This window comes from Zonotrichia leucophrys, chromosome 8 (assembly GCF_028769735.1).
Source record: "Zonotrichia leucophrys gambelii isolate GWCS_2022_RI chromosome 8, RI_Zleu_2.0, whole genome shotgun sequence".
Classification (NCBI taxonomy): Eukaryota; Metazoa; Chordata; class Aves; order Passeriformes; family Passerellidae; genus Zonotrichia; species Zonotrichia leucophrys.
The window spans coordinates 19,133,119-19,149,250 of record NC_088178.1 but is presented as its reverse complement, the minus strand read 5'-3'; the positions used below and the strand labels follow the sequence as shown (position 1 = coordinate 19,149,250).

Sequence of the window (16,132 nt, the reverse complement as noted above, 5' to 3'; positions counted from 1 at the left end):
TACCACAAAGTTGCAAATTCATCTGGGTAGGTTTTCTGGAGTATTTTCTATGATATTTAATTACAGTAGAAGTTATAAAGTGTGGAGTCTCACACTTGTGCAGGATGGGAACAAAGGCAACAATCAGCTGCTATTTTGTTGGGGTTTTTTAAATCGAATTACAAAAATTATTATCCATACACTTTCAGTTTAATTTTTCTTTCTGCTTCTTCTGTCTTTTCTGTGTAAAAAACCAAAAAAATCCCATGCTTGATTTGGTGTTATGTGCATTAGATACCTATTTGCATACGTTCATAATGTATGCAGGAACAATAGCTGCATATGCATGCATAGGGAAACATTAATATTTATACATATTCAATAAAACAGGACTTATCCAAGACACTCTTGAGTGATTCAGACTTGAAATTATCCTTTGGCTTCCAACCTTGTTCCAAGGATACCAAGATCTTTTGTTCTTTCCAAGCTATCCTAAACTGATGACTGAGTATTTTCGCTAATTTACTTTTCTTATTTTATTCCCATAATTTTTTCAGGATACAAACAGAAAATTAATGTTACCACAGATCCTCTTCCCGATAATATACCTTCACCAACTCTAGTTTCCTATAAAGACCATGAATGATGTGGAAAGCATATTTTCATGGTCTTAGAAAGCCTCTCAGAGCAGTATCTTTTCCAATTAAAACTAAAATACATCACGGGAGTTTTGTGTTGTGTTTTTTAAGGTATATTAAATTTATCTAAGTATACGAGATATGTGAGATACTCTTACATATGATACTTGCTCAGTGTTTTAGTAACTGTACTGTATTACTTTCTAAATAGATTAAATGCCTACATTCTTTCTTCTGAAGCAAAAAATAGCTACACCTAAAGTTACTGCAAAAATACTGATCAATTTATAATTAAAGTTACTAGGTGCAGCCAGCCAATTATCCTTCCTATTGCCATCTTTTGAAGTCAAATTAGTTTGTTTTCTAGCTAATTGCTCTGAGTATTCTAGCTTCAAAGCAACTGGAAGTCTATTACAGTTATAAAATAATCAAGTGTTTCTGAATCACAAGCTATACATTTCAATAAAAAATATATTAAGTAAAATATGTCACAATAATTACAAAGCTTCTCAGACAATGGTATACACTGTACCAAGGCTACTAAAATCTGGATTTTCTGTGGTCTGACAAAGAAGTCTGTGAGTGAGGAGGAGAGAACTGGAATGCTAATCCTGCCGGCCGGAGCGGCACAGGCGGCGCTGGGTGACCGAGCCAAAGGTCCTGTCCAAACTTTCCATCCTGATTAAAGAGTCAGAACTACACAGAAAGGAAGTCACAGCAAGCATTCTATATATAAACAGACTGTATCCACATAGTTTATTTCTCACAGTTCTCCTGACAATTGAACATTATTTAAGAACATACTGTATACACAGATAAGAAGAAACATACAAAATGTTTTAAATGATGCACAACAAAATCCAGCAGTATAAAAGAATGCATGTGAACCCTTGCTCACTGCTCAGGCTAAATTTAATCACTGTTTAAATAGTAATAAAAATACAATCTTTCATGGATCTTGTGCAGACTACAAAAGAGGAAAAATTATTACCATATATATGATTTATATTAGGCAGTTTTCTTTGACGAGTTGCACTAACAACTCCAAATACAGAGGCAGAAGGCTGTGTATTTTATTTTAAAGGAGTAAATGTTGAGTATTAGAGACTTTACACAGTTACTAGCACTGGCACTTTTCACCATATTTTGTACACATCACATGATCATCTTATATAACATTACATTTAAAAAATATATCTGAGTGACAATTTTATAACATTCACACACCATGAGCTGGTTAAGGAAGCAATGCCACAGTTGCCCCCTGTAGTGCTTCACTGTTGGTAAATAGAGTTCGTTGTGGTTTTAAAAAAAAAATTTTAAAATTGAAGGTCAACATGATTAAGCAGCTCCGATTTAATAAAGGCCCGTAGCCAACCATTGCTGAGACAGTGAGTATTTTTAGAGTACAGCCTAGAAGCAAACACTGTCATTGGTTAAAACCTTGCCTAAAGAAGTCAGTTACTGTGCTGAAAACTATTTCACAACAAAACTGCAAGCTACTAAACTGTTTTTATATAAATACTTCATCTCCTCTGGATCTCATTATAACCAAGTTCTTCAAAGCCTTTGGAATTTACTCTATCTTTAATGTGTGCTCTCATTTCTGGCTCACCCTTTTGTATGTGTTTCTTTTGTTTAGATTCACCACCTAAAAGTGACTAATGTGGTGAAAGAAAAGTCTCCCAGTGAAACCTTCTGCACACTAGGAATGTTCAGCTGCTGTTCAGTGATCTAGAACCATGACAGCTCAAAGCTGTAGTTTGACAAGTACACCCAGGAAGCTGTCATGCTGTGAGTGACATTTCAGGGAAAGCAGAGTCTTTCCAAAATGTGCACAGAATTAACAATGGTGCCATTGTTATTTTTCAAAGAGGATAGTAAACCCAAGTTGGTAGATCTGCTTCCCATGTCATCTATTTGCTGGAAAGTAGTTTGGGTCAAGATAATTGTAACTGGTGCCCTGGGACATGCAGTAGTCTCTGTCTAAAAATGTCTCTGCTCTGTAAATAGGTTCTAACTGGTGATCTTCCTTATGAATCTCTGTTTCATGCAGACTGCAAGGGAAAGAAAAAGATAACAGTTTAAAAGTCAAATACTTTCCTTATATTTAACTTTCATAAAAAGTGATCATATGAACAGATTTAAACCAAACTGGATAGCAGTTCATTCATAAAGTCTAATTCCCCCCCTTATTTAACTGTACCAAATCTATTTGTCCACTGTATTAAAGAAAATTAAATTATACATCCAGAATCTGCTTACAAAATGTATCTCCCACAAAGAGATGCTAAATTATCTTCCACTTCATTCAACCAGGCTATGTGTTCTGTGCTGGAGCAAAGATTTCCACCCTACATAGCAATTCTGCAGCACAGAGATTCAATGTAATGACAAATAGCAAGTAGAAGCACAGGCTGCTCACCAGTCAGAACAGGAATCACAGAAATCCAAGGACATTTCTGGAGGGCAGTCTTGGCAGTGCCACCGAACGCCCTGGATGGGCTCAATCCCGCAGTTATCGCACTGTGGAGCAGAGGGAACAGCACTGAGGAAGCAGCAGCTGAGGGAGGCACTCCCATGCCTACAGTGCACACCAGCTCATCCATGGGAGTCTCTGTGTGTCCCTGTGCCACTGCCAGCCCCCACAGCTGAATTCCCCTCACCATGTGGATAAAGAAGTCCTCATTCTTTAGGAGAGGCCCTCCAGAGCCCTGAGGATCCATCAAGCTTTTGCCTTGCTTCCCACTCCCCAAATGCCCCCACCTTGGCACCACCCTGCTCGAGCAAAGCAGCCCAGCCCTGCCTGCAGACTCTCTCATCCTCAGGTGGCTCCAAAACTGCTGTGACACAGCACAAGGATGGGATGCTTCACACAAGCCCAGCCACATGCAATGTCAGCCCTTCCATGGCAGAGGGAAGCAGTAAGACCAGACAAGCAGAGCTTGTTGGGCTGCTGGGGCTGTGGATCAGGGCACACGGATGCCCTTTCCAACTCAGGAAATGCAGTAACACATCATGGGTGGGCTGGAACTAAAGCCAGATGGCCAGGAAGGAAGGGGAATAACATGTTCAGAGCAGGAAACAGAGGTCTGGAACTAAAACTGAGCAAGGAGACAAGAACTAATCCCAAATGCAAGAGTGTGGAATGAAGAGAAAAAAATCAAAGATAAAACAAAACATGAAAGACTAGATGAAAAATTCACAGTGGTACAGAAAAGGGGCAAAAGTATTTGATCAAAAGAAAGAAACCAGGAAAATGGGACTTGCAGCAAAGGAGAACTTTTAAAAAACCTGAACTATGAAGAAGGACAGGACTGAAAAGGAAAACAGATGTGGGAAACAGGCCTGTGCTCCCATAGCTCATCCTCTATCCATCCATCAGAACCTGAACTGCCGTCTCAGCACCTGTGAATCCCAATGTCACAGCAGCTGCTGCCGCCACCACCGAGGCACTCAGGGTCACCAGCACCTCACACAAGCCCTGCACAGCTGCTCCCCTCTGGGCACAGATGCTTTTCCAGGGTGAGGCTGGGAGTGAGCAGAGACTGAGCACACCAAGAGCTGCTCTTTGAAAATACCAACTTCAGAATGATGCTAGAACTGAAAAATTGGCTCCAGTTATCTGAAGTTGAGGACCAAGACAGTGGAAAGCCTTGACCTCAGTTTTTATGCTCCAGCTCCCCTCTGCCCTATGAAACAGAAATAATACTATGCCTTTCATTTTTTAATAAAGAAAAGAAGTATTTGCAAATTGCTTGGATATTATAGCAGTGAAAGCCATAAAAAGCCCACAAGGGATTCAATAATTCAATATTCAAAGCACAGGTTGAATAATGTGCAGTAAATGAGGCCAAAGGCTCTGCAGAACCAAATCTGCTCTCAATGGCTGCTTATTAGGTAAGGTCTGTCCAGCCCACAGACTGAAGTTCCTGAGGGAAAACAGCCCATAATCACCTGATTTCTCAGCTTACTATAATGCATAATACAATCAAAGTCAAATGCAAAGAAACTTTCAAACTTTAAATGCTTGACACAGTGTAATGTCAATTTATTTCTCAGGATAATTTTATGTAGAAAAAGAAGTTTGTTGAAGTCTGGTCTGACTGATTAAAGCTTCAAATTCTGGGGGAAAGAAAATGCTTATTTAAAAAATCCCCACAAAATGAAACACCAAACATACCATGCCAACTAAAACCAACAAAAATAAGAAGCACCTTGGTGGTCTAATAACTTAAATCTGTCAGTATCAACTGATGAGGCTGTCTTAATTTTACAGTCAATTTGAACTGAACCTTGAACTGTCCTTGCATTCTTATGCAAATGGGTATCAGAAAATAAATCCATCTCCATAACACTAAAGAAAAAAAACCTATTCCAACAGTTACAGTAGCAAGTTAGACACAAAATCCCTTGCAAACCAGAAAATAAGATTTCCAGAGTGCCCTTTCTTTCATGTTGCCTATTAATGGTTGTTGCTCAGAAAACACATCAGTTTAACTTAATGGTTTTTTTTCTTAATTTTACTTGAACATTGTTTTATGTCCTTGCTTCAACTTCTGTCATTTATCACTTGATTAGATTGTGAAGTTGCTACAAAACAAAAAACATTTTTAATCTATTATTCTTATCCAAAATTTCTGTCCCTTCTTTGGCCTCAGGCGGAAGCAAAATTGCTCCAAACTCATAATCAGAAAATTATTATTAATAATCACTGTCAAAACAGAATGTAGTGTCAAATGGAATTCTATTATGATTTAACAAGGATCTAATACAAGCTGTATTTTCATAATGTGGTGAGAAAAAAACAGCATGTTTATTAATTTCCATATAATATCAGCATTCAGTCAAAGCTGAGCCACCAGAAAGACTGAATTATGTGGGCTGTTTTTCTTAAACAAAATGAGGGAAAACAGATTCAGTGAACAAAAACTAAGCAACAAAACTTGCTGTATTCCATGAAATCTTTTCAGGAAATTCAAACCACATTCTCTTGGAAAACTTCTACATTCCACTGAGCAACAGAAGAACATCTCTTGCACTCACCTTAAATCCCACGTGCTGCACAAACCCACTTTCTGCATGCATCTGCTGGAGTTTCTGCTTCTTCAATTTTTTAAACTCTAACAGTTCTTTGTATTCAGGTAACTCTCGATATGTTACTGGAATACTCTCTTCATCCTGTTCAGGGTAAAAAAAAGCCAGAAAAATATTCTTACTTAGGAATACAGTAACTAGTAAGACATGAATTTGTTTCCATAAATCATTATGTATGATTAATAGCATTCAAGAAATTGATGGCATTATTCTAACATACTGGAAACATATTTTTAAAACCATAACACTCATATCCAGTATTAACTTCTCACCTTTACTGATAAGAGTAAAATGCAATGAGAAGCACCATGCCATGACTGAAAGAGTAGAACTCAGTTATCCAACTCCCTTTATCTCTTTACTGTCTCTTAAGAGCTTATAAAAACAGGCTGCTATTTTTTCATAAATTATGAAGCAGTTTGTCTCCCTGCAGGCCAGTGCAACCATCTTTGCCAGAGAGCTACAACAAATGCTCCTCTCTTTTTCAAAGACATGCAAATTGTTTTTTCTCACACAGTTTCCCTCAACAAAGATTGAGGATCTGCTAAGAAAGGACAGAAGCTCTAATTCTAGTTCAGATGCTCATTTCAAGGCAATGATTTTATTGTAGCAGCTGTAGTTGGTAGATGTCACCTGTTTTCAAAGATGACAAGTCTTCACTGATGTAGAGCAGTTTTCACATCCTACACTGACAGAAACCTTCAGGTAGGAAAAACAACTACAACTACAGAATAGTGATTAAAATTCTTCTAATGTAGCCTGAATGTGTAATTTCCATCTCTTTTTATGAATCTGTGAAGATTGAAGATTCTGTATTATTTAGTAAGTTTATTAAAGGAAGTGAGGGAAAGAAGCTTTACTACATTTCTGAACAGCTTTATCAATTATTTAATTGCAATTATGAGCCTATATAAAGGACTAGGCTGCAAACTATCAGAAAAAGTTATGGTTAAATGACACAATTCAGTTGTGTAGTGATAAGCTACATTTTCTGTAATATAAAACAGAGATTCACCTTCCACACAAATCTCAAAAGCTTTTCTGAGAAAAAATGCCCGTCACAAAAGAACTGATTACTGAATAAAGTATCCTTTAATAGCTCCCTGTGTGGACAATTCATTCTGGAATAGTAAACAGCTGTGTTCTAGAATAATTATAGATTACTCATGAAATTGAGAAATCATAATTGAAAGGTAAATGAACTCTGTTAGCAATAGTGGGTCTTCACTTGAAAATAACTCATTTATACCAAAACATAATTTTTCAGGAATAGTTATGACTGGTAATAATCAGGCAAATCTTTTTGTCTTTACACAGGAAAAGCATGTGGTAATTCCACTGTGAAATCAAAGAAAACCTTTTTTTCCTGCTACACTGCTTTTCTTCTGCTAAATGACACAAAGTATTTTTCTCCAAGACAACGACTGTCACTAAGAGATCTGACTTGTAACACTGGAATAGAAGCCTTCATTTTGAATATAGTTTACAATCCCTTTTTGCTTCCAAATTGCTATTATTTTGCACTGATTGTGGGGACCTTTTGGGTAAGTGAGCTCTCCTGTGTCTTTCTACCTTACTGAAAGCCAGAACTGGATCTATCTGGAAATGTTACTCTAGTGAAGGAAGAAAAGATTATGCCAAATTAAAAACATGTCACTGTGTGGCACATGACCACTATTATAACTGCTATGGTGCCCACATTAATTATGAGTTAGGGCACCATGGCAAAACCAAAATGTTTCAGGAAACTGTTCAGAACAATTAGAAAATATGTTTTTAAAGCCAATACAGAATAAAAGCATGTTAGCTCAAAAGAGGTTGCACTGCATCTCTTCTAACATGCATTTTGCTTTCCAGGCCTTTTAAGATTCTTATTGGATTATGCCAAGTTATCAGGAATGGCTGTGGATGAGCTGGAAGACCATCACAGAGAGAACACAGAACATGAGCACAGATGGGATTTAAGACTAGGAAGTAAATAAGTAAATGTAATATTGAAGGAAGACTATGCAGTGCAGGTAAAAAAGTCAGTAAAAAAATGAATGGACTGATAGTGGGTGGCCTCAGTACTTGTGTTATGCAACAAGCTTTTCACACACAAGATGTCACTAGGCTCACAAAAAAAAAAAAAAAAAGAATTAACTCGTCAGGTTCTTCAGTCTAAGGAAAACAGGAAAACCACAGTGATTCACACCAGCTGTGAAACTTGCCCAGCTCCCAAGCAGTAGGATATAGTCCTTCTACAATTCTGTGTGGAAATGGGAACAACATATGTCTAAATTCCTGTTGTATTATTGCATGGGATAAATTAGGAAAGTAGTACACTCCATGATGCAGCAATTCACTGGGTTAGGATGTCTACTAGAATGTGCCTCTAAGAATACATAAATAAGCTTGCTGATTGCCAATTCACTCTGTTAGTTCACACTTTGAAGTGGATTTTACAAAATTCATAATTAATTCAGCCAGTAAAAGATTAAAAAAAACAGTGACGCCAATAGCATTTGAATTTTACCAGGGCTCTATGTAACCTTTCTAAAACACATCTTTAACCAGAATCCCAACTATATCATCTACAAGATTTTCAAACCTCTCTTGTACCAGATCACTTACTAAAAATATGCAGCTAGAACTTCTTTGAGATATTTCAGGACAAAAGTGTTTATGACTTACAGACTTCCTTCCTGATTCGGTCTGAATTCTTTGCTGTCAGAAGCTGTTATAGTAATAATGTATTTATAATTCAGAATGGCTCACAAATCTTATTACAATTTAATACTTCCTTGATGATATTTTATGGTGAAGATGCCTTATCTATTAAACACTAAACAAGGTCAAAGTGACAGCAAGCAAGACATTCTCTGACTGATGAAATGACATACCGATACTTCCTCTTCTGCTGCAGTGTCCATATGGCTGTGAAAACTGCATCTGTCATCATCTTCATCCATATAAACTGGAGGTTCATGAGATGTCATGAAAGTTGAAGGTTTGAAAAGATGTTTATTTAAAGGATGCTGCCGTCTACTTGATGACTACAGTGAAAAAATGGTATATTTTTAAAAACATTCCTTGGCTATTATTTAGATAATCCTCATTGATACAACTGCCTGGAATTTATTCTTTCACATTAAATATTGTATAATGTTTCCAATTACTTATATTTATATCTCTGTATCACAGCTGCAGTTCTTCTCCCCCATAACAAGTGGAATTCAATGAACAGTGCAATACTTTGGTAAAAACGCAGCAAAGAAAGAACCCTTACCATAAAACCCCAACCACCTAAACAAGTGAGACTGACAGCAAGAGTAAAAGACAAAGTAAAGCTGTTATAGTTTTGAAGACTGAGGACCAGAGAGCAAAAATATTAAAAAACTTCCAACAGTGTGTGAGACTAAGCAAGGAAGTAATTTTGCACAGGTCCAAGAGACAAAAGGTCCATGCTTAACACTTATGAACTTCTTGTGCTTGTGCCTTAGAAAAAAAACCAAGTCTAGACCTATTGTCCTGGTGCAGGAAAGATAAAGCAATTCATTGCAATAAAAAGAGGATTCTAAGAGTTAGAAAGAACTGCTCCCTAAAGGTTTCCATTTCCACTGCAAGAAAAAGGAACATAAAAAACATTAGATGAAATAAATTACTCCATTAGTGCACATCTAGAAACTTTCAACTTTAATGCTGTCTGAAGGTGTAGAATGATGCCTGTTTTAAAGGAAGTTACTTAAAGGCACTCAGCCCCTATTACTTATTCTCCAGTGGGAGAATATTACATATCAAAAAGAAGAATTTGGGGTGAATGAAACTGACTCAACCCCTTACTTAGCTGCTTTCCAGACTAGCAGTTTGACATTTAATGTCAAAACTTACATTCCTCGACTTAAAAAAACCCTACAGCGTGAATCAAAAACGTAAACATGAAAAGTGTTTTTCCTAACAATCATAAAAGTGAGGACTGTTTTACACAGTGCCTAGCTGCTCATACAGCTAAAACAAAAGGAATACCTGCAATAGTTAGTACTTTCTCCTTTTTAAGCAAGAGCTTTTACCCCAAAAGGTTCCTGTATCAGTTACAAACCTGTAATATTACAGTACAAGCCTTTATCTCTAAAGAGGGATGTAGCCTTATTTTACAGTTGTGCACAGTTAAAAACTAAAGGCACAGAAGACAACAATGATTTAGATGGAATGCCTCTATGCAGACAGAAGTACCAGGAGGAGAGCTCTGTTTGAGATTAGCTCTGTTTGGTCTTAATGGAAGAGATGAAGTCTGTAATAACAACTGGAAGGTGGTACCTCTGATCTGCAGAGCTACTACAGTACAAAAACAACAAGAATTTCTTCTAAGACTACTGTACTAGATCTACTGTGTTGGATTTTTCCACTTTCTGCCTTATGATCACCAACTACCCGAGTTTTGGTGTTTTTATGATTTCCATTAAGATTTCAAACATTTCTAAAATACATCCATGTCTAGATGACATTTCAGCCTGAGCTGACACAGTGATTTACATATTCTGTTAACAGAAAACAGATTGCATTCAGTCCTAGATCTGGAGTCAGGAAAGGAAAACTGTGACTATGCTTATACTGCAGCACTGCCAGCATGACAGTGCTGTGACCTACAAATTGAACTCAGGATTTGAATTCTCTTCCTTTGCTGAAGAATAAACCACAATATTACTTAAAAGCAGACAGTTAAAGATCATTTTCCCTGTGGGAAATATATCTCTAGATTAGGCTTAAAAGCAGGTGCACGAATGACATTATATAAGGATTAAATTGAAAATGATAAGCCATAATTGAAGAACCGAATACTCAAGTCCTAAGTCTCTGATTCAGTTTTATTTTCACCAGCAGTAGGTAATAGTTATACAGGAAAATAAACTGATGCATCCTGCTTAATTTCCAGTATCATTAGTTAGAAGAGACATATGTCATATGAGCAGATATACAAAGTTAACTTCAACAAGATGTTCAAAAACTGAACAGGTTTCTCACCTCTCCAGTAACCATTTTAAATAAGTATCCTGAACAATCCCCATGGAGAAATGCAAGTATTTTCTTGTGAAGCATCCCTTTTGAGACAAATCTTTACCTGAAAGATATCTATGTTTCTTATTTTCCCATAGCTATGTGCTTTAAGTATTAGCATCCAGTTTCAAACTTCCATTACCGGCAGTAAAGCAGATCCACTGCAGTTACAGTTACTTAATATCAAAATTAGGACAGGCATGACCCAGGCTTCCAACAGCCCCTGCATTTCCTTTCTGCCACACTATTTCCCCACTGGAGACCCGGGAGTAACTAAGCTGGCATGGTGCTGTCAATCTGTGCTCTAAGCAGACAGCTCTATCAGCAGCCTGAGAGCTCAATTTCTCCACATACACTGTTGATTTCACTTTTTCATCTGCTTTATTTCTTACACAGGATACAAATATAGCACAGGGATGCTGCTTAGTAGAAACCAGGGCAGAACGACCTTACTCTTATGACCTGGCAATGAGGATGTGAATCACACTGCAAAAACTGACCTAAGTATTGGATATCTTCTAGATAGAAGCCTAAGAAAAATCTGTGTGATGGGACTATTACTCTTGCAATGTGAGATTGTTAAGAATTTTACACAAAATATGTTTTGCTCTTGATTATACTGGGTTTGCCCACAGTGCAATTACTGCTCAAATTAGTGAAAAATTACAGTTAAAACGTCCCACATCAACTGATTAAGTACTCCCAATGTTTATGAAATACAGTGATCTGCTGCCTGACAACATTACACACATTCTGTAATGATGGTCTTTCCAAACAAAATTAACAGGAAAGAACAAAAGGTTTGGCCAAGGTAATTGTAAGTGGTAGAGTGACATAAAGAACTCAAACAATTATAATTTTCAGAACTAAATTTTCAATGCCTGTTGAAATCAGCCACACAGTATTATTATACTACAGAAATTAACCCCAACCATTGATGTAATTTGGATTTCTGACAGATGAATCTCCACAGTATTTAAGGTATCACTGTTTCCAGTTGGTGTTTTGGTTCTTCTGCCAGAAAGCACTTTTCCAGTAGACAAGGGGGCAGACAGTCATGTCTGCACCTTCCCTGCCTCTGTTTACAGAGCACAATAGTAGATTAAACCCTGGTGAAAGTAAAATGGTATTACCATGATGGATGGCAAACTGGAAAGACTCCAACACAAGCACTCACTGTTTGCAGTAACTTCAGAGATTACCTGGAGACAACTAAGGGTGTGTAACACTTTAATCATTACACACCAGCTGTGGTAATCTTTGTATCAACCCATGGACAGCAACTTTTGTTTGTAACCTTGCAAAGAACTAAATGTGCAAATTTGCCTTTCTGTACAATCAATGGAAAGTTTACGATTTATCAGAAAACATCATGGATACCTGGATGCAAACCAGTAATGTTACTCCAAAAAATGCCACTGTAAGGGGTTTTGAAGAAGTTTTGTAAATATTGAGGTACAAAAAAACCATCCCCAAATCCAATAAATAAAACACTCATGAAACTTGACACTGTTCTCTTTTACTGACTATGGACCTTATTAGTACCCAAGAGCACCTTAAAGATTATTTAAATCAAAATATGTGACTGATCTGCACAGAAATTTAGTCTTTGCTTTTGTAAATTAAGTTTTTTTGGGACCATATTTTTTCTCATCCATTCCAAGATCAGAAAAGCACTGTATTTTAATGGACATTTTGGCCTTAAACCTATGCCTCAGCTAATTCAGCATGCTCAGTTATACATCATTTTCTATGGCTTTATTAATTAGAAGATTACTGTACAGTATGAGTTATAGGGCTCCTCATCTTCTTCCAACAAGGATTTCACTATCACTTCCTGACCAGTTATGGTAAACTTACAAATGAGGAAGAAGTGCCCCAAGACCATCACTCTACCCTGCCTGTTCAGCTGCAACCTGAACACTTCACCTTCCCAAGAGCTGCCATTGTGAAACCAGAATTAACATCCAATTCACTCCATAGTGCTACTGGCAAAAGAAAAGGATTACCTCATTAATTAACTTGATTAATCTATTAAAAGTATTACTGATTCCAACTAAACTTCCACATAAATGCAAAGAGAAATACAGGATTCTGTAATATTGTCTCACCTTTTTGGAATATAAATATAAGTTTGGTGTTCTTCCTGGAACTGGAATACCAGCTTTAGTCAATTTAATAAAATATTTCTGCACTCTACTGGCAACCTAGAAAAAACATGCAACAACTCAGTGTCAAATGAAATGTAACTGGTCTTCAAAGTTTTACAGGGTTGCTACATTGATTCAGAATAACAGGAAGAGAAATCCTCCGGATTCTACTTTGTGATAACTTCTCTAACCGGTACCTATCTTGCAGTGCTGCATTTGTGCTATTTCCAGACATCTTGACAGCTTTCAGAGAAAAAATTACCCTTCTTTAAAAATACAAAGAAGATCTTGCAAAAACTGTGATAGAAAGAATTTCAGTCGTTTACTTCCAGCTGCAGCTAAACTCCTCCTTAGCAATGCCAAATACATTATCCATGGTTAGGACACAGAAAGTAGGTTTCCATTATGAAATCAGCATGTCTATTTTTTCATGTGGAGAAATACAGATAAGACCAGAAATTAGGAAATCCAGTATACTGAAGTACTGAATTATATTTTTATCTGAAATATACAAATGAAATAAATGAAATTAAAATACTGTAAACACAGAACATCAGCATTTTTTACTTCTGGTCAAAATGGAGAAATCTTAAGGGAAAAATTCCCACAAGTTAGATGCAGAAATACTTGGTGTCTCCTCATCTGTGTCCTTCTTCTGTCTGTGATATTTACATGTCAGCCCACTCTAGAGTACTGAGGTGCAGGAATTCAGGCACTGCAGTGTAACTCAGCCTGAGCACAGCTGGTGTCACTGCACTTGCTGTATAGAATTAAATTCATGCTGTCAAGATCTAATGAACAATTAGGTTTGGCTTTGGGGCACATTTAACACTCTGTATTTGAGATCCATTGTTATTGGTGAAATGCAGGCCCTGCTGCTACATTCTTAAAATGAAGTGATTACTGAAAATACACTGAATTTTCTTTACTGATATTAAAAAAAAAAAGTGAAGATAAAGGATCACTTCTGGAAGTGTTTCACATGTTACCTGCTTTGCTGTTCTATTTCCCAGCTCATCTGCTATCTTCTGCCACCGTCGGGACTCCACCTCCTCTGGTGGATACTTCAAAAGCAATTGCTCCAGTTTTTTCTAAATCAACAGCAAAAAGGAATAAATACATTTTTCCAAGTACAGTTATGAGCTGTCAAATATCTAAATACATGTTTCTGATCTCCCAAGTGCTATAAACATTATCCCACAATTTGCTTTTATGCTCATGTATGCTTCCAGAGCTACAAAATTAAAGTTTCCTGTTACCTGTTCCTCTACAGTCCACAGCTGGTTAAAAGTTTCAGGTTTGGTCTCATCACAAAGTCGCCCTCTTATCATCTGCTCAAATACAGGACATAAAATAGAATATCTGTTTAGAAAAGTTATAGCTGGGATAATTGATTTGAACCCTCTTTCTACTTAACTTAAACCAAAACCAAACCAAAGCATGAGACTTCACAACAAAATCTGTTGAAATCAAAGCTTAGTTCCAAGATCTGAGTACAGGAATGGCATGTCATCACCAACATGAACGTTTGAAGTAATAGTAAAGACACACTCCATATTCAAAAGAGAAAAAACAAATTTAATTTACTATTTTGCAACTTTTTTTCTTTCCTTTTGCACATCTACCTGTGGGCGACTGTTTGTGGAACCTTCTGGACCATCACTTAAAGGCAAGACAGAGTACGAAACAGACTCTCCATCCTTCTTGGGATCCAAAGGACTTTTTGGTCTTGCAGGGATACCTACTGTAAGCAACACAAAGGAAGAATTATTGAACTCCCACACTGGTCATTTCTTCCTTGTAACAGAAGCTCACTTGCTTTTACCTTTGTCAAAAATCAGCTTCACTCTCCTACTGTTACGTTTTCGGTTTTTGAACTCTCTCTCAAAGTTTCCAAGGCTAGTGGTGTATTGGTCCCAGGCAATCTCAGGGAGCTGAACAACTCTCTGAGGAAATGGAAGACCCATATCAACCTGAAAAAAAAAGAATGAAAAGTAAAAAGCAATATTTAATAAAATCACTTTATATCCAAACTAAAACCTACAAATACTGAAATGCTCCAAAACTCAATGCTGCTTTTTATTTGACAGATGAACAGAAAACCAGAATTTCTGAAGTGCCATGCAGCACAGGTTTTTTTATAGAGAAGATGAGATCTTTCAAGAATTATACACAACAGTGCATATAAAATATGCAGCGGCACGGTCAATGATGGCTTATTGAGCATAAAACTTTAAAGAGTGCATTTCACAGCTGAAATCAAGTGTTTCACACTTCAATAACCTGTTTCTGACTGTCCTTTATTAAACACACCATTAGCTGAGAAGGTGCACCTTTCTTAACCCAGGAACCCAAAAGATTCAGAGTTTTATCACCTGATACCTCATCTCCTCCCATCAGAGAAATCTATGCCTATTTTGCACTGATTTTGCTGTCTTCTGCCTAGAACAAAACTTCTGCCAAGCTCACCTCTTGATTTAAAGGTCAACTGCAAGACTATTATTCCTTTGGTCCTTTTTGGACAGAAGTACACCAGAGTACTTGAAACTGTCCTTAGTATTTCCCCATAAAAGACTAGCAAATGCAACATTCTTACCTCATTTATGCTATTAAAACTTAAAAGAAAGACAATGACTGAAACCAAGGCGCTTACTTATACCCTAGGTATCTACAGACCCAGGAAAACAGAACCATAACTTCATTCTTCACTGAAATATATGTTGCTATCACACTAGAAGGTCATGTGTTTGCCAGTGGTAGATGCTGCAGCGATACAGGATTCAAGCTGAAAACTTTTCTTCAGTACTCCTGTTACGACAGGGGTTTTAAAGCTTGAAAAGAAAATGTTTCCTTATAGAAATGGATTCTCCCCTATCAGACAATATTCAATTCTGTTATCTGTAACACAGGTATGTTTTCTAGTGTTCACTTTGGGTTTGGAATAAAGGCTACATCTCCTGCTCTTTAAACATGCCCTACCAAATTAATTCCAAGCACAACATTTCATTTCTCAAATGAGAAAGATGAGAATTTTTTGATCTGATACTCCCAGTCACGTGTAGACTTCAAGTTGTTTTAAAATAGCTACACTATAATTCAAAATTTAACAATTTCATTTTTACATACCAAAAAAAAGGCAAGGAAGCATATCTGATAAAATCATTGAAGACCTATGTCTTACAGATCTAGCAAGAAAGTAAAGAGCTATTTTTGCTCAGCAGTTAAAAGATTCTA

At 36.9% G+C, this 16,132-nt stretch overlaps 1 protein-coding gene across 3 annotated transcripts in view; it reads right to left on the bottom strand.

Moving 5' to 3' along the window:
* Positions 1-1,356: 1,356 nt before the first annotated feature.
* ZZZ3 (zinc finger ZZ-type containing 3) overlaps positions 1,357-16,132 on the bottom strand; it is a 55,361-nt gene continuing 40,585 nt past the window's right edge. For 2 of the 3 annotated variants that reach the window (XM_064720071.1, XM_064720072.1), the window contains exons 5-13: positions 14,724-14,871; positions 14,524-14,642; positions 14,158-14,229; positions 13,888-13,989; positions 12,860-12,955; positions 8,597-8,749; positions 5,664-5,798; positions 3,043-3,143; positions 1,357-2,674 (exon numbers count right to left, since the gene is read on the bottom strand). In XM_064720071.1, coding sequence (XP_064576141.1) covers positions 2,530-2,674; positions 3,043-3,143; positions 5,664-5,798; positions 8,597-8,749; positions 12,860-12,955; positions 13,888-13,989; positions 14,158-14,229; positions 14,524-14,642; positions 14,724-14,871 — 1,071 coding nt within the window. In that variant the 3' untranslated portion in view covers positions 1,357-2,529. The remainder of the gene's footprint in view (positions 2,675-3,042; positions 3,144-5,663; positions 5,799-8,596; positions 8,750-12,859; positions 12,956-13,887; positions 13,990-14,157; positions 14,230-14,523; positions 14,643-14,723; positions 14,872-16,132) is intronic. The other variant, XM_064720074.1, reaches the window with a different exon arrangement.